General features: G+C 45.0%; 1 protein-coding gene across 1 annotated transcript in view; it reads right to left on the reverse strand.

The window, feature by feature from the left end:
* Dpys (dihydropyrimidinase) overlaps nucleotides 1-24,057 on the reverse strand; it is a 74,779-nt gene extending 50,722 nt beyond the window's left edge. The window contains exons 1-4 of the mRNA XM_032890828.1: nucleotides 23,716-24,057; nucleotides 11,097-11,255; nucleotides 8,260-8,439; nucleotides 6,374-6,563 (exon numbers count right to left, since the gene is read on the reverse strand). Coding sequence (XP_032746719.1) covers nucleotides 6,374-6,563; nucleotides 8,260-8,439; nucleotides 11,097-11,255; nucleotides 23,716-23,979 — 793 coding nt within the window. The 5' untranslated portion in view covers nucleotides 23,980-24,057. The remainder of the gene's footprint in view (nucleotides 1-6,373; nucleotides 6,564-8,259; nucleotides 8,440-11,096; nucleotides 11,256-23,715) is intronic.
* Between the last annotated feature and the right edge of the window lie 3,337 nt (nucleotides 24,058-27,394).

Here is a 27,394-nt window from a genome sequence, read left to right on the forward strand (position 1 = left end):
CCAAGCAAAGCCTGGGTTTGGGATTAAAGTTGAGGAATTGAACATGATGTTCTTTTTCTTCCCAGTCTACGGCAGCATCTGATGAAGAGGCTCAGACGGAGGGAATCCATCATACTCACAGAAGGAAGAGGAACCATGGTGCCCGGAGGCTCCGTGGGCTCTGAGGGCTCTGAGGGCGCTGAGGATGGCCAGAAGTACATGGGATGGAATAACAGGTAAGGGAAAGAGAGGAGCGAGCTCAGAATTCAAGTGAGCAGAGGGAGACAGGACAGCGGTTCTGGCAAACAGACAGTAAATAAGGGGAGGAGAAGAGGGCTCAGTTAGCAGAGCCCTCACCTGTGGGTGTTTGTGTGTGGGGGAGGCGGTGTTGGGGGTGGGGTCAGCCTTCGTAATGTGTTGATAGCACCGAGTAAAGACCTTATACCTGTATACTGTACGTAGCTCACTAAAGACCACGGTTCCCTATTAGAGATCTCTACTCAGAGAAGAAGAAATGCATGCCCAGACCTCACACTGTGCACCTGAACTGTCCAGTTCCATAGACACAGTGTCAGCCAAGAGCCACCAGATGTTTAAAGAACACACAACCCTGGGCAGACTCTGCAGGTAAAGGCATGCAGATCAAGCCTGGTGGTCTAAGTCTGATCCCCGCAACTCACACAAATGTCTAAGAAGAGAATCCACAGCGTTATCCTCTGACCAGCACACGTGTACTGTGGCATGTGTGTGTCTACAGGCATCACACATATTCATGTGCACACACACACACATATACACACTCATTATAATAAATGAAAATTCTTTAAAAAAAACATAGATCACACCAAAAGAGGACTAAGTATGTGTGTGTGCTGTGTATGTATGATTTATATGTGTGGCATGTGTGTGGGGGATGTATGTGAGTTTGCGAGTGTGTATCCCCATTTGTGCAGATGTGGTGGTCAGAGGAAAAAGTCAGCTGTCTTCCTCTATGTACCCCTTTAGACAAAGTGTCTCACCGAGCCAGGAGCTCACCTTGCCTTTTTTGACAGGCTGCCTGGCCCAGGAGCTTCTGAGACCCACCAGTCTCTGCCTCCCAACCTCCATTCCCAATGCTGGGGTCCCACACACAGATGGCTATTCCTGGCTCTGTGCTGAGGGTGCTGAGGACTGGAAGTCAGGTCCTTGTGCTCTTCCACTGAGCCATGTCCTGACCATGGAGAAAGAGACTGCGAAGTCATTTAAAAACAAAAATTAACAGCAAAACAAACAAACACATAGGAAATGAAGGAGAATTGTAAAGCCTCATCTGTATTCTTAGAAAAGAAAAACATGAGAAAGAAGAGAGGGGCTGGAGAGAGGGCCCCTTGGACAAGAGGACCTGGGTTTAGTTCCCAGCATCCGCATAGCGGCTCACAACTGCCTGGAACTGCAGTTCCAGGGAATCCGACACCCTCCGCAGACAAAACACCAATCGACATAAGATAAAAATAAAAACAAGCAAACAGAAAAGATTCCCAAGGCAGAAGTCCATAGGAAGGGATTAAAAAACCAAACCAAACAGAGCAAAATTTTGAGATTATTTTAAAGGTGAAAAGAGAAGGAAACCTGGAAGAAGATGAGGATGCTGGAGGAGCTGATTCTGGGAGAAAGTAAACAGAGAAAATAAATGTGGAAGAAATAACAGAAGAAAAGTTCAGAACCTAAGATCAGCCTTCAGATTAAAATATTCCCTAAACACAAAGGGGAATTATTTAAATCTTATGACCCAATGTGGACTTAATGAAATTTCTGTAGCTCTATGATAGAGAAAAACATGAGAATATTCCAGATGGTAAGACTGGTCAGAGAGAAAAAGAAAACAATTATACAGTATTGGTAACAATGCCAGAACCGTCCATTTCCAGAAGTAGTTTGTGACCTGAATTCTGTGTTCATTCAAATCAATGAACAAACTTGAGGAAAATTAGAAAATTTACTTTCTATACACTTTGCTTAAAAAAAAAATCCTGAGAATTCTCAAAGTATTCAAGAAAGTGGACATATGAGAAGAACTCATATATCGAGCCTAGGATATCAACGGGTGTGACTCTCAAGCTGTGGGAGGGAGCTGTGGATCCATCCACCAGAGCTCAGTGGTCAGTCCCTGTGTGCTGCACACAGGAGGGACCCGGTTCGCAGATAAAAGGGAAAGACAGAGACTGAGGAGGCAGACATAGGCAGCGATGCAGGGAGGCAGGGAAGGAGGGAGGGAGGGAGAAAGATTATTCCCTTCCCCCCTAAAATAAAGCAGTCCTTGCAAAAGGACCTGCTCGTAGCTGATGAGAGCAGGAGAGAAAGGCTGGAGGCTGCTCACAGTGTGGTACAGAAGCCTATGTTTACTTTATACACCTACTTTAAAAGAGCTAGCTGGAGAAATTCCAGGGAAGCCAAGAAACTTTATAAGACAACAATGGTCTAAATATGTAGCTAACTAAAATTCGGTGTGCTTCGGAGCCTCACTGGCGAGAAGGAAGTGCGCTTGACCCTGGCACTTGAAACTGCTTCTCCATGAGTTAATGTGACTTGTTCACTGGGTGGGTACATTTCTCTTCCCAGTGATTTTTTTTGCCAGGCAAGACTATGTCACACTTCTACACTGTACCTGGATGTTGGGCTTAGCCTGTAGATAAAGCAGGGAAGCAACAGAATTGTGGAAAGGAAACAGATGCTGGGAAGAACACTGTCAGACTCAGATGATCATAATGCAATTGCAATGACAGCCCTCGATGTCCTTCTGCAGCCTGGGAGAGGAGAAGGGGCTGGCAGAGACATTCCTGGATGTCACTAACAGCACTAACCGGGCACAAAAGTTGTCATTTGAAGTAACAATTATTGTTAACAAAACTCAGGTGGCAGGTAGCATTTACATGAGCTAAGTCACTCATTTTTCATGGTTGGAGGACAATGGATGCTACTCCGAATTGTAAGTCACTATTACCTACTTACAGCCCAGAAATTTGAAAGTAAATGAGGCCAAAATCACTAGGCCTGAAGAATGGTTGACAGAAATGAGAGCTAGCCAGGTCTCCGGTGAATGCTTTAGCAAATCCAGCCTTGCCGTTTCTATCCTTCCCATAATGCCAAGTGCTAAGACAATGAGAGTGTCTTCAATATGACTGTCAAACATAACTGCAATCCCAAACCAGCTAATTTTCTAAACGTCAAATCAATGAATTATGAAACGTGGCATCCGCACACCCCAGCTCTTGACGGCACACTTCAGTAGAACTAGTCGCTGAGAAGGTTTGGCCTTGGGCTGGTGACCTTGGGCTGGACCAGTAGACCCAGCACTTGCCATTGAAATCTTGTTGAGCTTTGCCCACCAATGGTCCCCACACCTTGCCGTCATCAGTCACAACACAGTTGTAAAGTTGAGCCTGAGGTTTTGTGATGACAATTCAAAGCAACAACATGATAAAATCAAATAGGCAATGAAACCCGGAGGAATCAATGCTCTCAGAGTCCTGCTCTGAAGCACAGATAGTGTTAGCTGTGAGGACTTCAGCCCGCCTCATCTGGCTATACAGCTGTCAATTGAGATATAAAGTCAAACTTAACAGCATCATGTCCCTAAGCCACAGTAGAGACAGACCAATAATTTGACAACCTTTGTGACTGGATTCTGACTTTAATAATCACATGAACCACCCAAAGTTTCAGTGAAGCACTTTAGAGTCAGCTGCTCTGGGATGGGGACGGAGGTTCTGTGTGCTGTCCTAGACACTGTATTCTAGGGACTCACTGTCCGTATCCAGGGAGAAAGAAGTGAGTGACAAAAGTATTTATAGATTTCCTTAAAAGGGTAAGTTATTTCTTATTTAAATAAGGTTACAAGCAACAGGTTTTTATTGCACGTTTGTGTTCAGAAATGATATTAGAGGGTGATAAATTAGACGGAGTACCTCAGTCCTTCACAATCAGCGAGGTCCATAGGCTCTGAGCCGTCACCATCCCAAGGTATGTCCTTAGGCTCACTATGTAGTCCCCATGGGAACAGTTTGGGTGCATTAGTCTTTCTTCTCTTCCTCTGGTCCCTCCTTCATCAATGTCCTACTCGCCCAGGGGACGGTGGGCTATCTCAGGCTGACTCCTTCTGCTATCTCTTTAACAATTGGGCACATGAGTGTTCTTTACACGTGTTGTTACTGTAAATCCAGCTTGGCCGGCCTGCTTGAGTGTCATTTAAACCGTCCCATGCTCACAGCGCCTTTGGGAATGAACCTAGCGGTATCTAAGCAGCTGCATGTCCACGTAATCTTTGAACAGCAATCCTTCATCTGGAAGATTCCCTTTTACGTTAGGCACGTAATGGGACCACATGCCAATCGACAGTTTGTTCACGTTACATAACGTAGAAAAGACAACCTTTAGATGAGCCCTTGAGGTGGGCAAGTCTTCTAAATTAATGGAGTTGGCTCGATGTTATACAAGGATCCTTAAAGTGGAAGAGAGAGGCGCGAGGCCATTCAGGATAAGCCGACACCAGCGCACAGCCCAGCATGGTTGCCTTTAAAGATTCAGGAAGGCAGGGTGTAGGTGGGCAAGAGCTGAGGAAACTGAGCAGGTGAGGGCTCTGGGAAAGTTAAGGAAGGGGCGGGCACTCCCAACACCTGGATTCTCTGTCGTTTAGAACAACCAGATAGCAAGTTCAAGTTAAGTCTCTAAGCATGTAGCAGTTTCTTACAAAGGCAATAGAAAAGCCACACACCATCTACAAAACCAACTAGTCTCTGCAGAAGGTGACAGAAGGTGACGGCCCTTGTGTTCACTTGTAAGTTCTGAGGGCTGCCCCAGACCAAGTGGCCCTCCAATGAGGGTTATTTGGAAAAACACTGCAGAACATTTTAGATCTGCAATGTGAATGATAAAAACCCACCTTCGAGGGCTGGCCTCAAGGATATACTGCAACTGAAAAACCAGCAAGGGCAAAATACTAGCAAGGTGGTTTTCGTTTTGTTTTATTTTATGAAGTAATAGGAAATATTTCTTGTGGGATGTGACAAGGACCCAGAAGGAGGGAAAAACTTCTTTGAACTTTTTTTCTGGGGGAGTATATAATTTTGAAACTTGGATTACTGTAGAATTGTAAACAGTTCTCACGTTCAAGAAATAAAATTGTGTTTAGAACTAATTTAACATCAAAATCAAAATGCCTATGTTTAAGATTGTTGTCTGTGATCTCCAGATCTTTATAAGTTGGGTCTGATCGAATCTAGTCCACATATAGAATAAATACCCACTGTCAAGAAAAAGCTTTCAGCCTTAACTCTCAAAACCACAGCTTGCTGGTGGGTTACGATGGGCATTTCTGAGGATTTTACTATTCTCTCCAGTTTATCATTGTGTACCTGGTGTGCCCAATAAAAGGGAAACCTAACCAGCTCCATAGAGCTGGCAACACCACCATCTGGTGGGAGAAAGCTGGAACTGCAGCTTGGGATTTTCGCTACTTCTGTTTAGGTGAGGGGAGGGAGCTGTTTCGTGGCGATCCTGTCACACGGGGTCCATAATAGTTGCTAGTGAGACTTTTTGAGCTCATCTTAACCTTATTCCTAACACATGATATAGTGGATTACATTTTAAAAGTGGGCATGGCTCACAAAATCCTTACTTCCTGGAACACGCAATTTTGACAAAATTTATGTTGGTGTCAATTAAAAGCATACCAAATCCATTTCGTGGTTTTTAAAGAGGTACATTAGCCACCGGCTATCACTCCCAGGAGGGGCGTTAACAGGATGACCTTCCCCACTTCAGGCTTACCTGTGCCATCTACCAGGTAGGTGGGGGCTCCAGTAGCAAACTAATGCCTTTTCCCCCACACTTTTTCTTTCTTTTGCATGACTACATTTAGACTGAACTAGAGAGTTGAGGCAACCATCAATTCAAAGTTAAAGAATAACCTTTAAAACCGCAATCTTTAAAGCGCTCTGGGAGCTCCTGCTTTGGTTGACCCGACATCCAAGGTGCCGTCAGACAAATCGATTCTGTTCAAAAGCAAGTTTTTGAGCATGAACCCTGCCCTGGCCTCATCAGGTCCTAGCAGTGTAAGCTTAATGATCAGGAAAGGTGAGAGTTGCTGTAAAATTAGCTTTAAAATTAAAATTCACTATTGTGTTTTTAAATAAAAACTTGCTGCTTATGGCGTTAAGAGATGGATAATGAGCTTGAAATAGTTTGAGGCCAAAAGTAGAAGGAAGAAGTCACCGAGGAAAGCGAATGGGCCCTGGAGATGGATAGAAAAGAAGAAAGAAGCAGACATGTTTACATATGGCAGACCCCAAACACAGCTTCCTCATACTCTAAGCAAAGGAAGCATTGTTAACAGAGGCGCTGGGGTCCCACTGGATACCTTCTCTCTTCGCATCAGCTACCACCTTCGCTGCGGATTTGCTCATCACGTGCACGATGTATAGAGGGCAGTTCACAGCGCTAGCAATGGTGATGGCTCTCAAGGTGGCCTCTGCCTCCACCGCTTCCGGGCGGCACAGCTCGTGCCCCTCGGGGCCCGTTATCCCCAGTGCCAGCATCTTCTTGGCCCCCTAAAAGGCAACACGAATGTAAAAAAAGAGAACAGGAAGGATTACTAATGATTTTATCGGAAATTAAAGGTTCTGAAAGACTTTCAGGTGTGTCACCTCTAGGTGTGGGGGCAGGGCAGAGTGAAATACGCAGACCGCGTAGATTCACAGTGTCCCCACGCATCAATTCACCATCAGCTTCTTTCAATTGAAACGGTAGGGGAAGAGAGGGGCCAGGGAGAGAGCTCAGTTGGTAAAATGCTTGTTATGCAACCAGGCAGCTCTTGATTTCAGTCCACAGAACACACCGTGAAAAAGCCAAACAGGATGGACGATGCCCTGGTAATGCTGGGAAGGCAAGACAGGTGGATCCACGGAACCACTGGCCAGCCTGTCCGACTGACTGGTGAACGCCCAGTCAGCCAGACTGTCTCTAAAATAGTGGACTGGCTCCTGAGGAATGCCATTTGAGTTTGTTCTCTGGTCTCTACCGTCTGTGTGTCTGTCTGTCTATCCTAGCCCCGAAAAAGATCAGGAGGTTTCTGTTCATGTTTGAGACTTTAGTATTTATTAATTCAGTGAAACAAAATAGAACAACTCAAGACCCTTGCTGAAGTGACCCACTCAACATATTGTTAAGGAGTTGCATTTTTATACCAAACCAGTCTCCACTGCCCCTCAACTCAGTCCACTAATGTTAGTTACATCCATTGAAGAAAATTCTTCAATCTATCTTTCTTTCTTTCTTTCTTTCTTTCGCAAAAGAACTGCAAGTCAAGATTCAGAGGACTGACAGGACCCGCCTGTGTCACACGATGAGGAAGTCACATTTAAACTCTGGCCTGTTTGAGTTTATAGCTCACACCCCCTTCTTGTCTTCCCAGGGCCTCCTGGCTACTGAGCTGCAATCTTACTTTAATGGGAGCTAAGCCTGGGGGAAGAAAAAAATCAGCTAATATAAAGGTTTAGAGACAGCTCTTTAAATCTTGCAGATGGCACACCCTTTGGGCATTGGTAATGGAGCTAACATGAGAAATAAATATCTTCCCAATTCCTCCAGAGCACACCGGAATTCCCAGTCTCTGAAAAGGGTGAGGCTTTGAAATACTGTCCTCTGCACCGCTCACGTCCTCAGTGCACAGCTATGGCCACACATCAGCATTCTGTACCGGCAGCCTGAGTCTCAGAAAACAATCCCGTGCTGAGGGACGTACAGGAAATGATTTACAGTCTGGGAAGTCTGCTCAGGAGTTAACAGCGCCGCCTGCTCTTCCAGAGGCCCTGGGTTCAGTTCCCAGCACCCACGTGGCAGCTCACAACTGCCTGCCACTCCAGTCCCAGGGGATCCAACTTCTTCTGAACTCTGTAGGAACGGCATGCACATGGCACATGCACTCATGCAGGCACACATGTACACATAAATAATAAAAAATCAATCTAAAAGAAAATAACTCACGTTTTTATAACAGCATATTTTCTTTTAAAATTGAATGTATGTAGCTGGTTGGAAAAGAAGAATTCTTCATCCAACCATGTGGAGGCACTGAATAAAATCAAAGGCAGTGGCAAACAGGCCAGCTTGGGTGTTTATGCGGCACAGATAATGAGTGATTTAACTTCTTCCCTTGAGTTGAGTCTACCTTCATAGAGCCTGATGTCTCTGCTTAGATTACAGCCATTTTCCTGTCTATGGAAGGGTTGGGCTGGAAGCGCTCACCTCTGCAATCAAATCTCCATTCTCGGCATGCACCTGAGCAATGGCGCCTATCTCCTTGCACTGAGAGAAGGCAGCGTACATTTGCTCATCTTGCACCATGTACAGGTCTTTGTAGGCCATAAACATCTTGAAAGAGTTAACGCCTTTATCTTGGGCAAGGGTTTTCATTTCTTCTTTTACCTGGGGGGGGGCGATAGGTACATCAACAAGTCCCTCATTAATTTAAACGATAACTCGACATTCCTCAAAGAGTATATTCAGAAAAGAAATATGCAGCACGGGGTGGCAATTTACCTCAGAAACAAGCAGTTAAGCCCCATGTCACGTCCCATTTTACCTGATAAATGGCTGCCACTGTTAATCACGTTCTATTCTGAGGTGGATTTAACGTGAGTGTTAAGAGATGACAAACATGAAAACGTTACTAGCTTTCCCTCAAGAACATCACTTCTATCCTTGAATTCAGAATTCCTCTGCATCTACCTCCCAATTTGAGGAGATTGTTCTAGGAAAAGGAGATGAAGGCGCACGGCAGCAACAGTGGCAGCCATCATCAGAGAGGTTTCCTCCTGCAGTAGATGGGAACAACGTAGAGACCCATAGGCAGACATCACACAGAGAGTGAGAGACCTTGAACCGCTCAACCCCAAATGGGGTGTCTCCATCAATTCCCTCCTCTCAGAGCTTATCAAACCCAGCAGGACAGGAGGAGGACAGAGTGTGGGAGACAGTGGAGGTGGAGGACTCCAAGAATAAGGCTCTCCAAATCACCATGAGCAAAGCTCATACGAACTCACAGAGACTGAATCAACAAGCACAGGGCCTGCACAGGTCTGCACCAGGGCCTCTGTGAATACATTATGGCCTCCAGTTTAGTGTTTTTGTGAGATTCCACAGTGTGCAAACAAGTGGGTCTCTGATTCTTGTGCCTTCTCCTGAGCTCTTTTCCTGATGTTGGTTTGTCTTGTCCAACTTTAGTGTGATAGTTTTCTGTTTTATCTTATTATATTTTATTATTATCTCTTAGAAGCCTGTTCTTTTCTAATAAAGGACAGAAAGGGAGTGGGTCTGGACAGAAGGGGAAGTGGGGAGGAACTTGGAGGAGTAGAGGGTGGAGAAGCCGTAAGCAGAATATATTATGTGAAGGGGAAATTTGTTTTCAATAAAAGAGGTGGGAAAAGACTACACAAAAACTTCATAAAAGAAGGGAAACATTTTAACAAACTGTCTTATGTCCCCTAACCCTCGTGGTAAAGTCTTAAGCCCTTACTTAGAAGCAGGCTTACTACAGATGTGATTGGTTGTAATGATGTCATTGGTGTACATTCTAGCCCCTCATGATTGGTTGTCTTCAAAAAGGGGAACCCAAGACGCAGGGATGTACAAGCGATGTGCGCAGGCGTTAGAATGATCCTTCTGAAAGGCAAGGGTCACAGAAGATTGCCACAGAGAGCTAGGGGCTTCTAAACCATGGGATGGCCCTTTGGACAAAGCAGTCATGTAGATTCCTTGGCCTTGGAACCTTCAGGACTGACACTAAGTTTCCGCTGTTGTAGTCTTTACTGAGCTCTGGGTTATAGTAACACAGTAACCTGTATTTGTGATCTACTTGTTAAAGCATGAAAAGGACTGGGAAAAAGCTAACATTGTTGCCTCTGCTGTTTTGCAAAACAAGATGGGGGAATGGATGGGGAAGGAAAAAGGAAGAAGGAAGGGAAGGAGGAAGAAGGAAAAAGAAAGGAAGAAAAAGAGGTAAGAGAGGATGGAAGAAAGGAAGGGCTTGCCTTTAAAGATATAAATCAGAGCAAACTCATCATTTAAATATCATTGTGGGAGAAAAATCAATTTGGGCAACGGACTATAACCTTTGGAATGATGTCTGCTGGGTACTTGTTACGGACTGATCCCTGGTTTTAAATCCACGTGATGCCTGAAACAAGTTTTGGAAGGGATGCTGGTGTCTAAACTACTCAAATAGTATCATGATGGACCACCCTCCCCCTCCCCTAACATTTCTGAATGAAATCCAATATGAAGAGATGAGTTAGGACTTAAATCCCAAGGAGAATTGCGCTCTCTCTCTCCCTCTCCCTCCCTCTCTCTCTCTCTCTCTCTCTCTCTCTCTCTCTCTCTCTCTCTCTCTCTCTCTCTCTCACACACACACACACACACACACACACACACACACACACACACACACACAATTTCAGGAGAAAAATCAACATTTTATTGGCTCTCCAAAGCATCTTCTCTATCTGAATCTCACCATTTTCTTCATGACCTAAATACTTGGTGGGCATGGCGAGGTGTTTTGAGTCTCCCGTAAATGAGTCTCAGGTGGACGCAGCTGTGTAGTGCTGGGAGTGCCCACGTCACAGCTGGACGCAGTTGGGAGAGCCCTTGGAACAGATCCTAGCTTGTCTCCTCCTGTCAGGACTTCGGATTGGAAGGGATTTTAGAATTTCTTTGATGTTTTCCTCATAAATTAAAATTTTCTAATATGGTTTAAAATTTTTTAGGCAAGTTGATGTTGAGAATAAGAGGGAGAGGTGCTGTGGAAATCGGAGGAAACGCTGACAATTCCTGAATTAAATGCAGGACGATGCTACTGTGAACAGCATAATGGAAATCCATCGTGTGCTTTCTCTGGTGTTTTTACATCTAGTGTTTTTAACTCAGAAGAATGTGCAACGAAGGCTTGTCCTCCAAGTCCCCAGTCACCCCCGAGACAGGGACACCGCCGTGGTGTTCGCTGTTTGACATGGTCATTTTCTTGCTCTCCTACAGAGCAAAGGACAAGGGGACTAATGGCACACGCTGGGATGCAGTTGCCTTACCTTGTCACTCCACCATGTCACTGCCACGTGCAGGCTATAGTCACAGCAGACTTGGGGGTCTGCCCAGTTGCGCCAGGTCTCAAAGGCTTCAATGAGGGAGCTGCCTTTCTGAGGAATCGCAAAATCAATGATCATGGTGGTGCCTCCTGCCAGAGCAGCCTGCAATCACAGGAGGGTTTGGTCAATCAATCACCTGTCCTTGGTTAGGTCAGAGGTCGTGCTGTGAACACTGTACCTCTGTCAGCCCCTCGGCGGATCTGATGGGCCCAGGGAATGTTGAAGATGCTGCCTTTTAAAAGACCTGAAAGGCATGAATAGACTCCCCTAGAAACTAAAGTTTGAAGTCTTAAAATGCTTGGAGCGGCTTCTGAAAAAGAAAGCATGACTATAAAGAAAACCTGAAGTGGGTGGATGTGCTGGCCATTCCCAGTTGTCACCATGGCTATGTCTGGAATGAACTACAATCCAGAAATGGAGGGCACACCTGTGATCCAGATCCTATGAGGCCACGCCTTCTGCTGGAGGCCTACATGAGGACAATGGAGGAAGGAGGCTTCTCCTTCTTCTGCTTGCACTTACTGCCAGCACATCTAGAGGAACCTACTTCTTCAGGATTCCAGCTTACACAGAAGACCAGGTGAAGCACTCAGCTTCATGGGACTGAGCGACTGCTAGACTCTCGGACTTCCCATCCATGGTTGCCCACTGTCGGGTTAGTTGGACTGCAGACTGTGAATCAGCCTAATAAATTCCCTTAAATATAAAGACATTTCATAGTTCTGTGACTCTAGAGAACACTGATTGACACAGTGGTTGTGCTGGCTTATGCCTGCAGTCCCAATACTTGGGTGGCTGAAGCAGAAAGGTTGTTGTGAGTGGGTGTCCAGCCTGGGCTACAGAGTGAGTCCATTCCTCAAGAAACCCTCAGGTGGGAAAAGGAGAAAAGATACAAACCATTTTTAAGAACAAAAACAAACAAACAAATCCCAAACTATCCAGGCTATTTTAAAGTCCCACTTCCTTGGGATCTGTTTTAGGGAATTTACATTGCCGGTAGCCCTGTGATCCACCCAGAGGATCCTGGGAAACTTAGAGCACTAACTAATGTCTCTGCACCCTGGGATTGCTGACAACACTTTCGTCTTTTTTCGTCTTCCTTTGATTTACATCCCTGGTCACCGCCTATTCCCTCTGCTCTGGTTTTAGCTCAGAACCTTTTCATCTCTAGCTGATTCCTTGCTGGGTTTTTTTCTCTCCAGTTCTGCCCCAAGCATCAACCCACAGACCCTCAGTGCAGGGGGCATTTCCAACAGAGCCACTTGGCTCCCCACGTTAAGGATGGAGGAGGGACATCCTACAAGAGGGGGCGCTCTGGTATCAGTAGCACAGTAGAGAATGTTATCGTTGACTGTTCTGCTGTGTGTGCTTCATAACTAAAAGAGAAGACTTGCGGTGTCCTCGAGGCAAAGAGGTGCTAAATGTCTGAGGCAACAAATATGCTAATTGCCCAGTTTTGATCACTACACAATGCTTATACAGGTAAAACACTATTCTGTGCCAACTGAAAACGTTGGAAAGTGAATGCTTCGTGTTGCCTCTGGGATGAAGTTTAATCTTCATAAACTTGGTCTCTGAGTCCCTGCATCCTCCCTCAACCCTCCACAGACCTGGTGGCATATTACGCTACATTACAAGTAATTTAAAAACTATTACAAAAACAAATGCCTTTGGCTCATTATTTAAATTGATTTAATTTAAACGAAAATCACAAGGTGGTTAATGCATTTTTAATTGCTGTACTCAAACAATGTAGGTGAAGAAAACAAACAGAATCATGGAAGAGAGGTGGCCCGGTAGTTTACAGCAGGACTCTGGGGGCTTACTGGCTTTTTAGCACGGTGTTCAGATTCTACACCTAGCCAGGTCTCCTGAGCAGTTTCTTAACTCCTGTATTCCTGTATTCTTTGATTCCTCATCCAAGAAGTGAGGCCAATACCTGCATCTGGCCCCTCAGTGAGCAAGAAGGGCTATCCTTGGACAAGGTGTGAAAGTACTTCTTCACAGTCTCCTCCTGAGACCTGTGCTCTAACCCATCATGAGCCTTGGTGCCATTTGCTTATAGTTATGAATGGTTCCACTTTTCTCACACCCATCACGTCTCGTTTCTTGAGATGTGGCTTCCTGGTAATCCAGGAGGGACAGTGTCTTTCCAGCTTCACTCCTGCCCACGCTGTGCCCCGGGTGCAGCCACTGATTTCAGGGCCTGGGATGTTGGCTCTGTTCTCCCTCTCCCTCTCCCTCTCACTTTAGGATATATTTTTACTCTTCCTTAAGTCACTTGGTGTCTCTCCAGTTCTCTCTACTTTTATCTGCCTTACTTTTTTACATAAGATTCAACACTTTGTTACCACCTTTAAATATATTGTCCTTATTCATGAAGAAAAGACATATTTGTGTTTCCTAAGATACTCCTATAAGGATTGACAAGACTTGGAAAAAAAGAATTCAGGGTTTGTATTTCTATTTGAATAGAGATTAATCTTGTCACCTTGTTCCTTCTTTAAGTGCCTTTCCAATACAACAAGGAGTACCTCAGGAGTGGGTTTGTTTCTTTTTCTAGTAGAAAACTGTTAAAGTGTTAGAAAAAATTTTATAGGTCTACAGATTTAGAAAGTCCAACAACATGTAGTATGTAGAAATTAGATACAATGGTCTCTCAGAACATGAGAATTGATGCCATCTCACCTGGTGGATGAAAAAAAGAACTGTGTTCAATTCCTTTATATTGGGCGCCCTAGTCATTGTCCATATTGAAGGTAAAGCCTCCTGTGTATACCTCTAGATTACTCACATATGCAAATGTTCTGTAAATAACTGTTATTCTGTATTGTCTAGGAAAGAATGACAAGAAGTATGTCAAAACGTGTTCACCATAAATTGATTAAAAATTATTGTCGGGATGTATACACTAGGTCACAGAGGACGAGCCGTCTGCTCCTGGTGAGAGGGTAGAATGATGCAGAGGACTTGGAAACCAGTCCGGAGTTTCTTAGAAAGTTAAACAGATGAAGCAGGACCCAGGGGTCTACTCTTCGGTACATACTCAAGATCAGTGCAAACATGTCTACCCCAAGACTTGGGTGCCAAGATTCTAGTCAGCATTTACTACTGTGGTCAAGAAGTAGAAACTGCCTGCTGACTGACAGATACACAGCAGTGGGGCAGCATTCAGCCTTCAGGAGGAATGGAATCGTCACTCCTGCCTCGGCACAGACGAACCTTAGAAAACAGGATGCCCAAGCAGAGGAGCCAGTCATGAAAGGGCACACACGGCACAACTTACAGAAAACGTTCCGGAGAGGAAAATCCATGGGGGCAGAATGTAGAGTGGGGATTAACTAGGGCTGAAGGAGATGTCACGAGAGGAGGATGGTACATCAGATGCAGTTTGGCAGGAGGAGAGACAAGGGTGAATGGAACGCTCTAACACTGTGGTGATGTCTCCATGGTCTGTCAATAGTTCAGAAACTATGGAACTGCACAGTTACATAGCCAAGTTCCATTACATGTGACTTGTGTCCTGATTAAAATGTTATAAATTCACCATACGTAGCCATTATATGGAACGGGGGAGCCTGGGAGGGCCATGATATTGACAATCATGATACATAATTATGAGTTCTTTCTTCTTCCCACAGGATGTGGATGCTTAGAGCCATGCTCTCAACCTTCCTCATGCTGCAATGCTTTAACACATTTCCTCATGTCGTGGGGACCCCCAACCACAAAATTATTTTCATTGCTACTTCATAACTAACTTTGCTACTGTTATGAATTGTAATGTGAATATTTTTGGAGATAGAAGGTTGCCAAAGGGGTCGTGGCCCACAGGTTGAGAATCACCAGTCCAGAGGGAGTGCCTAAAACACAAGTAAGTAATTGTAACACAATATGCTGGGACAACAGGCAGAAGATCCATTTCTACCCTCATAGTATTATAGAAAACGCTGCATTTGAGGAAATCTTACTAAATTGCATGATAAGAGAAAATGCTACTAAGAATTCAGAAAGAGACAGAGAGACAGAGATACAAATCAGTGATCAGAGGGAGTTTGGATTTAAATTAAAAGTAGGGTGTGCATGTGGCAACTGTCAACAATGAGGATAGTATCTAATACAGCACATGCGTGCCATGTGCACACAACTAACTCACCTGAGTCTTGCACCTGACAATCATCTCCACAGCTCCTCGGTGTTGATAGCCATGGCACCGAGTAGAGGAGATGGGGCAGAGAACACTCATTAGAATACTTGGCAGAAGCAGGCTAGGGACAGAGCCACTGTGCTCCAGAACCTGTGTTCCTGGGGAAAATGAATAGTGACAAGGGAGGCTCTGAGGGAGAAGGCACCTGGGAGAGGCATCAGAAGCCCAGCAAGGTGTGGTAAAGCATAGAATCGAGGTCATGCAGGACCATACGAAATGTCACTGCCCAGAGGAGGAAGGCAGGACAATGATTGTTTGTAGGGTAAGAGGAAGCCAGTGGGACTTGACTGGGGACATTTAGAATATCATCAGCACTGTCAGGGCAGAGGAGAAGAGCCATCGGGCTTTAAAGAAAAGTGAGTTCAGGGTTGGAGCACCCTGAATGTGAACTGCTTGGGTATCATTCAATGATATTGACACTCATGCTGCTGATGAACCATGAGCAGGAGAAAGAAGGGGAAGCCATCCTGTAGCAGATACTCAAGAGGCTCTGAGAGAGACAAGCAGGATTCGAGAAGAGAGGCCAAGGTAGCCTTCTACAAACACCAACAGAATGAGTGGTGGCCCCAGCCAGGACGAATGTCTTTTCTTCACTGGGGATTCCACAAATGTAGTCGCTGGTGTGATTAGAGGTCAGCTCAGTTTTCCTTTAGTGAAACATTGTTTTCAATGTCTGCTAAATTTTCTATTAAAGCCTAAACTTCTTAAAAATATTTCACACTTATATGGTACAAAAGCAAATAGGTTTAAGACATGTAATTCATAATTAGAGCTTTGGGTGGTGTCCTAGAAGACAGAAGGGCCACCACTCTTGTAAAACTAAAGCAGGTCCCAATTTCTGGGGCCAATGTTACATCTTCTAATTAACTAGAAGCAGGAAAGAAAACAGAGAGGGGCAATCTCTTTTGTCTCTTTCCCATTCTGTTTCTCCTCCCACAAGACTGGATACTCTAGTGAGGGGTGAGCACAGTCTATTGCCTCAAAACCATTGTTTTTTTTTTGTTTTTTTTTTTTTTTTTTTTTTTTACTCCTGATTGAGGGTTCTTTCATTTGTTAGTTAGCCAAACAAAATGCTTTTCCCTTTTCTAGTCTTGGCTCATAAATCAACTCTCCAGCTCCTAAATTCTTTGACTGGTTGCCCTGGAAAACCTACCAGTTTATCCCCTCTTTTGGGGACAAAGGAAGCTACTGTGACTCCAGTTTAAGCACAATAGAGCTTACTTAGAGATACCCCCACAGTGGGTCATAATGTCCTATCATTGAGTTCTTATTAAGGAACACATTAAATTGTAAACCATTACTGAAAAGTCCCAAAAGTATATTCTTCTTATTTTCCATATCTAAGCTCATCCTGAAAAGTCTGACCACAGAATCCAAATAAAGCAAAAAACCACCTAACAGTACAGTTAAAAGCTCTGGGCTGAACTGGTAACTTCCTGGCAGTCACTAAGATGTAAACAGACTTTTCAAGCTGAACTTAAGTCCCAATACCATACGTATAATTTATACTTGGGGTTTGGAAGGCATCCCACACTGCTTGCCTTCCAAAAGACATGAGTTAAAACATCGAGGACACGATCTATCCAGTTTTGCACGAGACTCTCAAGCGTCCCACTTGAGACCTTCTACTTTCTTCCTGAAATTCTTATACCCAGTCCCTATATATAATTCTTTGAGGCCACCTCCGATGGACGGCAGGAGTCCCTCCACCTTCTGCATTGTCACCTTCTGTGCTCTGTGTCACTTTTAAAAGCCTAATTAAATAAACAAGAGTGGGGAGAAAACGAAGAAGCAAGAGGGGAAAGGAAAGAGGAAAGAGAAAAGCAACACACGGACTATGGGGGTTTGAACTCTTTCCCCGGGAGTGTTCAAGACAACACTCAGCTGAGAGGTGTGGGCCACAGGGCATACATGCACCTCTGAGATGTGGGCCTTCCCGTGTTTCTCTGACTTTGCTCCACTCTTAGATGAAAGATCAGCTTTATACAGCTCCAAAGGTCCTGTTGGGTCTCACCTCACCTGATCGATCACTCAGCTTTCTGCTGTTGTCTTGTCAACCTCTCCAGGCCTCTCTGACAGTGCTGTCCTTTCTTCTCTAGCCTCTCTAGCCTCTCAGAGAGGGATGCTACTCATTTTCTTCCCTCCCTTGACCCCTTCTCTAACCAGTGATTGATTCTCAACCTTGGTCACACAATAGAGTCCTCCAGGGAAGCTTGTCCCTATCCCTCGGTTTTACTGATGTTGCTCCATTTTTGTATGCCCTGTGCCCATTATGGTACTTGGCTCAAACATGTATTCCAAGTGTTTATGACAGAGAAAAGGGAGGGGGCTCAAAAGTTTTGAGATGGAGGGATGACTGTTGACTTTTCCATTCACAAATTGAAAAAGTTATGCATTTCAGAAGTTATAAAAAAATGCCATTTTCCCAGAATTATGGCTGACTCTACTCCTAGATCCTTCCAGGTAAAGGTGGAAAGTAGACTCTGGGCATATCTGAAAGTTCAATGTATAAAATTCATCAGATCAGTGTGCACCTGGGCTCTAAGGACGGACGCCATGTTATTGTCTGTTTCCCCTTCCCTGCCTTGGTTGCCTCCTAGAACTCGAAGGTGAGACCTTATTGCTGAAGACATCTCCCACTTTGAATACAGGACTTGGTGGAATCAAGCGGAAACTGACCTGGAAGCCTCCTCCTTGAGAACCGTTTCTTAATAGTATCAGAAGACGCTATGTAAGATGCCAGGAGGGATGGGCAATTGGGAGTCCCACCCAGGTATAAACAAAAGAACATCAACGATGACCCTCACCTGCACACGCAAGATGCCCACCATCACACAGTAGTGGTGCTTTTATCTTGGGTGGGGGTACCAATATCTATTTCTTTAGATGTAAGACCTAGTTCTGTAAACCAAGTCAACTAATTACTCATGGCTAGACAGAAAAATCTACTACTGCCATTTTCCTAAGCCAATATAACGTTAATATTAGTTGGCAATTAGATATCCAAAATATGCCATTGAACCATAAAAATTATTTTGAGCTAAGGACATTTAAGGATAGGGATTTTCTGTTCTTTCACCCCTGCCATCAAACAGAGCCACTATAAAGAACCTAATTATTATAAATACCCATCCCAAGATTTTACTTCCAGGGATAGATGGCTCATCGTTGGGGTCTAGACGCTCAAATAGACATCATGGCCAAGCTGTCATTTCCCTCATCTGTTTCTCTACAGTCCCTGTGTCTTTCCTAAGACTCATTTTGTTTCCCATGTGTGTATCCCTCCTCCCCAACCTTTATTAGGAAGTCATCTGTACTTGTCAGTCCCTCTCCTCCCACCCCTCCCCACTGTCCCATCCCTGCTTTCTCTTCAGATGAGACATAAGCACCAAGCTCTAAACAGTTACTGGAAGCACATTTCTCCACAAATCTCCACCTACGTGCATGAATTTATTTTTTTAAACAAAAATCTGTCCTCTCTGGCAAAGCGAACTTTTGCCATTTCAATTTTCGCGTTCTCAGTCACAAGCCAAGATGGTTGAGGAGGGCTTCCTTGAGTTTGACCAGCTTTGTTGAACACTGAGAATACTTCAGTCAGACAAATGAGGGAGAAATCTGGACTTAATTAAAAATATGGAGTGTTTGAGTCTAAACAGCAAAGGGGAGGTAAATCCTGGATTTAGAGGGGTCCTAACACAGCACCCCCAAGAGGCCCAAGCCCTATTTAACATCAGAGTTCCAAATTCATCCTTCAGATGCTCTTTCTTCTCCTTTTGGGTAGTCTAAAAGCTAGCTTTATGATCATTAAGCATATTTTTTTTAAAGCATGCAGTTACAAATTCTCAGTGCTAGAACAACCACACATTAGCACAGTATGAAGACATAGGCTGCCTAGGCCAGGATGTCGTGGAATGTGGGCTATAAAGGAGCCCAAACAACAAGCCACCTGAACATACAAAACTCCTTTAAAATGGCTAACATTTGTGTATCCTGGCTTGGAGTTCTGGGATTGACTTCCCAGCCAACTAGCAAGCATGAAAAATGGTTGACCTGTCTGGCTAGCTGCCACAGCTTAGAAGGTGGGCAGGTTTGGTTTGCAGTGTTCTGACTTTGAGGTGCTTCTGGAACACCCAGTTGTGATGTCTGAAGATTGGTAGACATACACCTTGCTACCCAAGAGACATAGAAGTTACAAAGATTGAGACAGGCTGAACAGGAATGATAGGCCACAAAGCTGTATACACTGTGACATTTAATGGCACAGGCAAGCACGCAAGGAACATGGCTAACTCTGTAGAAGAAACACATGTTTGTATGTCTCCCTACAAAGAAAAGTATAAATGGATAGGTAGAAAATCTTAAGACTCTAGTTCATCTAAATACTATTTTTCTTTATCCTATTGCATATTTTTATTTTTAAATGCAGCTTATTATACTAATACATACTGAATGCCGATAAAAGCTCTAACAGAATCGATGGGTTTTATTAATTAAATTATTATTTATTTAGTAATATTCAATGTGTTATTTATCCAATGAATGCTGACAACCCCAAGGCAGGAAGTGATGTGCAGAGGTCACTGGGTCAGGCACCCAGCTCTTCAGCTAAGTCTAGTCTGGCAAGCAATAGAAAAGGGGATTTCAAGGTTTCTTCTACAAGGTGAGAAAGCGCTATAAATACAACTGCAAAAAAAACGCTTAATCACATACCTTGGAAGTAATCACTCACATGGCATTTTACCAAGATGGTCCAAAGCAAAGCTTAATTCCTTTCTCTAGACTTGTGAGAACTTTCTGTCCTTTAGAAAAGAAGAGGAAAGAAAGAAGAGACAAAGAGAAGAAAACAGAAAGGAAGAAAAAAGAAAAGAAGCATACTGCCCCCGCCCCCATTCTTAGGAGGTTGGGTCCTCTGCCAGCTGCTTGGTCCATCATCCTTTAAATGCACGTCCACCCACCCAACCTGGGCCTTTGTCTCACCATAAATACATACATTTTAAAACTTGTAGAACCCGTACATTTTAGCATAGAACGTAGTAAGGATGTAATTATTTTGAATTTACTGTGTTCACAATATCTCCTGAATTTTTTTTTAAATCACATGGTTTTTCTCTGTGGCTACTGAATTCTTGGAAGATCACTTTACATCTAGTGTAGAAGCACAAAACGAGAGAAGGCTTCCTCGATGCAGAACCGTTTCCATTACTTACACCGGACAGAAAGCTTTTACCTGTAATTAAGTAAATCCATTACAGGCTTTAAACCAATGCCTGACATGAATTAGAGTTACAAAATACATAACCTTTAGTTGACCTGTCTTTCATTCTTCAAATTGGGCCCCATCACAATGATCTACTAAGAGTACCACAAACAATTTCCCTTCTATTTGTCAGAGGTTTAAATTGACCATCCTGTGGCTGCAGAAAGCAAGTAGTTTCGCTCTAACCTTTTGGGCCCATCTCCTGGGAGCACGATATATCATATTCACACTGTGACTTTCTGCGCGTGTCCTGTGGCTATAAGTGCATATTTGGACGCCCTATGGATATGATACCTGGGACAGGTATTCAGTTTGGTCACTGTAACCGCCACAGCGTGGGGATGGTAAATGGCAGAGCGGCTGTATTTCCTGAGGATATCTTGTGCTTTGTTCTTGAGAATTCCATCTCACATTAGCACATAAGTTACCTAACTAACTCTGTCATCCATCATTGGTCACTCTGATAGATCAGAACGCTGGATGTTTTCCCAAAAGCACAGAGCCTGCTAGAGTGTGAGCTCTGGGGAGGGAGTCGTGCTGTGCTAAACTTGGAAAGCTGTTAACTCGGACATTTCCTAGGTGTGCCCCTTGGGCGGGTAAGTTGTAATTCTTTTTTCAGTTGTTGAAAACGGAGATGGGGGCACCCACTATTGTAAGGAACAATGCATATTTAGCCCAGTTGGTGTACAACATGCTTTCTGTGGGAGAACTGTCAGTTAACAGCACTAAAATGGTATTTCTCTAGGCCTTGAAATATGCAATATATTCATTCTCTATGAAGGTTCTCTTTATCCCTACTTTTCACAAACCAAGGGCTCACCAACACTGTCTGGAGACGACGGAAGAAGACTCAGGCCAGTGAGCAAGTGTTTGCATGGCTCTGGGCCTTCCTCGTCCTGTTCCCTTATGGAGTCTCTTCTCTGGGCTTTTCTGGTGTATCTTGGGATGTGTTTTGAAGACAAGCACCAGCAATTCAGCCCCACTGCGAGAACTCTTCAGTATGTGGCAGGCACTGTGTATTTACAAAGCCTTTGACCTCATTCTCTCTGCTCATACCATTCCCCGCGCGTCACACTTGGCTCGTTAAGAGCACGCTTTGTTTTACATTTTGACAATCTTTAAAAATAGAAATACCCAAAGAGTCCGCTGGTGGCTAGGTTCCTTCTCATGCTGCGCTCTGTCACATGCTTCAAGGAGATACCTTCTCAGGGAGGAGCCATAAATCTCTCCTTGCTGTAAAAGTTTCAGAATGCCTAAGAAGAGAAAGGACCAGCGGCCTGGACCTCAGGACACACAGGGCTAATTCCTCACCATCCAAACTCCTCTCCATAGCGCCTTCATCCTAAACTCTGACCAGATTAAAGGAAAGGAAAGTTACTGCTAGGCCTTCAAGAGGATGCTGAAGTGAGTTTGGCAGACAGGACTGATGGTCTCCACTCTGCAAATGGGGTTCCTCAAAGTCATGCCCTGACATTAGCAATCTATTGTCAATGATAGGTCTGCAGTGACAGAAGCGCCTCACACTGTAAATGATAACAGCTTCATATACAGGCTTCCATCTCCACAGTCATACAGACATATGACCAAAATGATGTCAAGAAGCTACAGTATACAAAATTAAGAAGCATGAGGGAATAGACTGAAATATTAACAGTGTGGAGAGGGTGCTTGGAGATTTTGTTTACTACCTATTATTATTCAAGTTATCTACAATTGTAAATTGTTCCAATCACCGACAGACTCATTCCAAATTTAAAAGTGTTCTGTTCATGCTCATGGCATTTTGAGAAAAGATATCTATTCACAATACAGTACTCTAGTTTTGAAAGGAGACAAGAGTTTGTCCTGTAGAAGAAGATACTCATTAACACGATGATAGACACTGGTAATGAGTAACCAGGAGGAAGCATTCCAAATGTTGCATTAGCCAACGTGTCCTGGACCCTTCTCTCTGGGTCAAATCTGCCTGCCTTTCTCCTTTCTGTTAACTGTTCTGTGTGGTTGTGGAGGACTGGGGCAGTTGGCTGGGGCAGGTGTGAGGAGGGTAGGGTGGTTGGAACCAGGTTAATAAATGAAATAAAGAACGTGTGGGCTGCTCTGAGAGCCTGCTGGTCGGTACCAGGCCTCCCTCTGCAGCTGGACACATTCAGACACAATCCTGACAGGAATCCAGTGAAGAACCTTGTCCTCGAGGAAGACCCTTTGGAAGAAGCCTCTTCTCTCAAGGGAGCTTAGAGGCAAGACTTAAAAATGGTGTGGATTGACCTCTTCAGCCTAGGCACGGAGGATGCCTTTTTAGGTTCCCATAAAGCTACCTTGACAGTCCTGTGGTGGCGTCTGAAGCACCAAAGAAACCTTTACCACACCCTTCATTTGTGTGAGCTTCTGGTCTGCCTTTAGATAACGACCAGGAGATCCTCTCCCGGGCTCCAGATCTGACTGCTTCCTGCACATCACTAAGAGCAGGCAGGGGCTGTTGCCTGGAGCGAGCAGGTAGCAAAGGGGGTTGAAGAGGTCACCTTGGTGTGAGTGAAGGCTGGAAGAGAACTCCTAGAAGGCGGTATCGTCACAATTCTGGTCAGGCTATCTTACTTCTACAGGGTTGGGCTCTAGTGCACTCTGTTCGTTTCCTCGCATCCAGGCCTACATAGTCCTAGCTGTGTCCTCTAGGTGAATGGAATTTTCACTTCTTGGCTGGAGTGGAGAACTGGGAGAAAAGGCTGTGAAGGCCAGTTTGAAAAACAAACAAGCCAACTGTATAGACAACAGAGCAGCTTTGTAAAGCGGCTTTGCAAACACCCGTGGATTATCATGACAAAGGAGAATTGCCCGATGCCACCTTGTGGTGCCTAGAGAAAAGAGCTCAAGGGAAGAGATAGCCTCTAGGGGGGCCAAATAATCCAAAGGGAAGAGTAGAGGGGCCATAGCCTGGGCTAGCAACACAGAGCACAGTACACAGTACCTTCACCCCAGATGGGAGTCCTTTTGTGCCCACAGCTAGCTCAGTGTCTCACTCCACCCCAGTCTCTATTACCTCACTGGAGCACACGAGGTAGAGCCGCTAGAGACCCCAGATTATAGGCCTGTGGGTTGGGTACCTTGGTGCCCTGGTGGAAGTCGTCGACTGACTGCGAGCCCATGAACGGGAACTGCATGTGCGTGTGTGTGTCGATGCCTCCCGGCAGGACGAGCTTGCCCGCTGCATCTAGGATCCGCAGCTCCCGGGATGTGTCCCCGGGAGGCAGCAGGTCTGGTCCCAGCGCCCGCACCACGCCGTCCTCCACTAGCACGTCCGCCACCTGTGAGAAGTCATCATTGACCACGCGACCCCCACGGATGAGAAGTCGTCCCTGTGGTGCCATGGCTGGGGGAGCTGGGGACTGTGAACAGAGTTGGTTTTCCTTTGAGTTCTCCACAAACTGTGCCCAAGCTCCCTCTCCCGCTGGGCTGAAGGCGGGCAGATCCCTGGTGGCGGATGGGGTACAAGGGTTTAAGTGCAGAACACAGGTGTGGCTCCACCTCAGGGGAGGGCTGGCCTGCAGCAGGCCGGGACAAAACTTTGAGCACAGCCGCTAGTATCCAGTTACAGTGAATCGGGGTGTCTGATGAGTTTATGAGTCAGTGGAGGAGAAGAGGTCTTGGCATTTGAAAACTGCAGCCCTAGGAAAGATATTTTAGTGAAAGAAAGACATTTGTGAGCAATTTTAGTGAAAGAAAGAAATTTCTTGTGAACAATGTCTACAACCAAAAGACAGAAGGAACCTGCATAGTCCACAGCACCAGCAGCAATAACACCTCAAAACAACACACACTTGACTTGGCTTCCCCTTCACAAGTCAAGAACAAACCGCCGCAGTCTCTGTGATTGGCAGGCTGTGCTGGCATTTTTGGGATTCTGATCTCCAGATGGATAAGCAAAGGAGAAGACAGGCTGAGTAGAGGCAGGCTCTTACAGCGGAAGCTGACAGACAGAAGACCCGAGAGAGTTCATCACGGCAGGAGTAATGGCTAATCTTCATTCTCAATTTGATGTGATCTAGCATCACCTGAGAGATGAACCTCTGAGCATGCTTGTGTCAAATTTCCTGAAGCATCAGAGGATCCACACCTCAAAATGATTAAAAATTAGAATGCACTGATAATAGAAAGCCCCATAGATTTGGCTGTCAAGCCAGGAAGAAAACCACCAAAACCTCAGGAAGGTTATATAATTATTGTCAAGGGACCTTTGTGCGACCGTGAAAGGGGTAATTATATACACAATGAAACTCCTATGAGCTGTGCAAGTCAACACCACCCAGACAGTGAGATTGAATGTCCCTGCCACCACTAGGGTTCTCTCTGAAACTGTCCAGGCGAGCGATTTCAAAGGTTTCTTTATCTTGGACACTTTATATAATGACACAACACAATACAAACTTCCCACATTTAATTAACTCAAAGTTTTATCAGAAGAGGGGCTTTCGGGGTATCTGGGAGGAGGGGGGGAATGGCTCATTGAGGTTCGCAGACAATAATAGAGCAGAAAAGAGGGCAAGCTTTAAGAAAAGTGCTGGCTACTAGACAAGGAAGACTGTCCCCTGGTGGAACCACCGTCCCCACTCAGCACTTTCAGGTCAGGAGCCTGAAGAAACATGCTCACTGCGGGAGCTTGACCTCCAAATACTATCGCTTGTGTTTCTGTGGACATTCTAGGTCCCTGGCCCTGTGAAGGGAAAGAATGTTCTAGTCTGTTAATGAGCTTCTATCTGGATGGCTGAGGGGTGTGGAGTATGGAGGCACAGGAAGAACTGAGGGGTGGAAGGAAAACAAACAAGGACTTGGAATTGGAAGCCAAACTCTGCCTCTGGTACAGACTCTACACAGCTTGGGCAGGATACTCCAGAGGCTCATCCAACCCCACGTGAAGAGCTGGGCTGGCAAAAGTTTATAAGCTCAGCCTTCTTTGATTTCTTTTTTACATCTTGATAGTCTTGAAAGAGAGGCTTCTGGTGTGTTTCTAGAATTAAACTCTCCTGAAGTCTGGAGCCGTGCGCTGGAGCCTAGATAGGATTTGTTTTCTAGACTCTTGACCATTGTATCTCTGGCCCCTCCTCCTGGGTCAAGGAGTTCTTCAGCTTGGGAAGGAGTTGTGTGTAAAGGTGTGTAAAAGTGGTGTGTAAGGTTGTGTGAGATGCCAGGGCTTGAATATTTGTATCACTTGCTTGGGATGTGGGATGTCATTTACAGACTCCTGAGCTTGAACAGTTGGTCTCCAGCTCAAGGTGGGTTAGAAGGCGGTAGGAACTGGAAGGGATACAGCCTTACTTCAGAGGAAGTGAGTCACTAGAGGTGTGCTTCCAGGTTTGGTAATGGCCCTGGTTCCCTCTTCTCTCTGCTTCATGCTGACTCAATGTGACCCCTTAGCTGAGACAGAACAAGCCCTTCCTGCAGTTGCTTCTGGTCAGGCACTTGGCACAACAAGAAAGGTCATAGACATTTGTCACTTTCTAATTCATGTTATACCATCCTTGCAATGATATTAAGAAGTGCACCGGCCTTACCTCTGTCCTTCTCTCCCTTCTGCTAGGTGAGGAAGACACATTTGTTCTCTCTGGGGTTGGAGCAACGAGATGTCATCTTGGGAGCAGAGGTCACCAGAATAGCCAGCAACTTGACTTTGTATTTCCCAGCCTCTGGCACTGCGAGAACTGAAACTTGTCACTTAGGAATAACCCAGTCTTGTGCATTTTGTTATAGCGGCAGACGAACTGAGAAATCAGGATTGCTCTTAAACTTCTTGCACTGCAGCTGGGACATTTGTATCACTGCCAGGGCAAGATAAACAAGAATGGTGACAGGGTTCTGTAGAGCTGTTGACACTGTTCTAATACAGCAGGAGGCACCCAGCCCCAAAGCACACTCGGGAGAGCTGCCGTGAGGAAGGGCCCAGCAGTAGGTCAGGCACATTGAGTACACTTTGTCAGGAGTGGGCTAGGTTCCGCACCTGCATAATTGTGTGTCCTCCTCTTGGCAAGTCTGCCCTTTAACCCATGACCCTGTGAGATCAAACGCTTTGTTTTTGGTCACAAAGCAGCAAATATTGGAGGCAAGGTTCATTCTGGAACTTTCAACTGTCCCATCATGTGACCCACACACACTCCAGAGCCAGGTCTACTTTTACTTTTAAGTCATCTGTACCCTGGGCTAGAGATGTACCTCAGTTAGCAGTAGGTTGCTGGCTCACGAGGTGAAATTTTAAAACGTTGTGGCTACCCATGACTGCAGCCCAGGTACTCTTAAAGGCTGCAGAATCAGGTCACCCTTGGCTGCACAGTATGCTTTAAGTCAGCCTGGGCTTTACAGTAGGTACTACAGAAAAAGAAGGAAAAAGGAAAGGAAAAGAAGACCTTGCCATCAAGGTCTTAAAGCCAAACACAGACTGCACTGGGACTGCTTGCAACTTTAAGGGGAAGTGAGAGAGCCCCTGGCTAGAGTCAGTTGGGCAGACGCCATTTTAGTCAGTACAAGACTGGAGAAGTGGATGTGGATCCGACACAAGCCCTGGACAGACAAGGCATGGTCCTCTGCCTGAAGACAAGGTGAGGGGATGAGGTGAGGTTGTAGCTCTCACTCATTACATGCTTAATTGAATATATATATACATATATATATATATATATATATATTGAATGACTCATGCAAACGAACTCATGCTGACTGTTGTTGTAGGGGAACAATAATAACCAGATTGTCTATATGTTAGGTTACTAGTTATTCAGGGTCACCGATCTGTGA

Source organism: Rattus rattus, chromosome 1, assembly GCF_011064425.1.
Source record: "Rattus rattus isolate New Zealand chromosome 1, Rrattus_CSIRO_v1, whole genome shotgun sequence".
Lineage (NCBI taxonomy): Eukaryota > Metazoa > Chordata > Mammalia > Rodentia > Muridae > Rattus > Rattus rattus.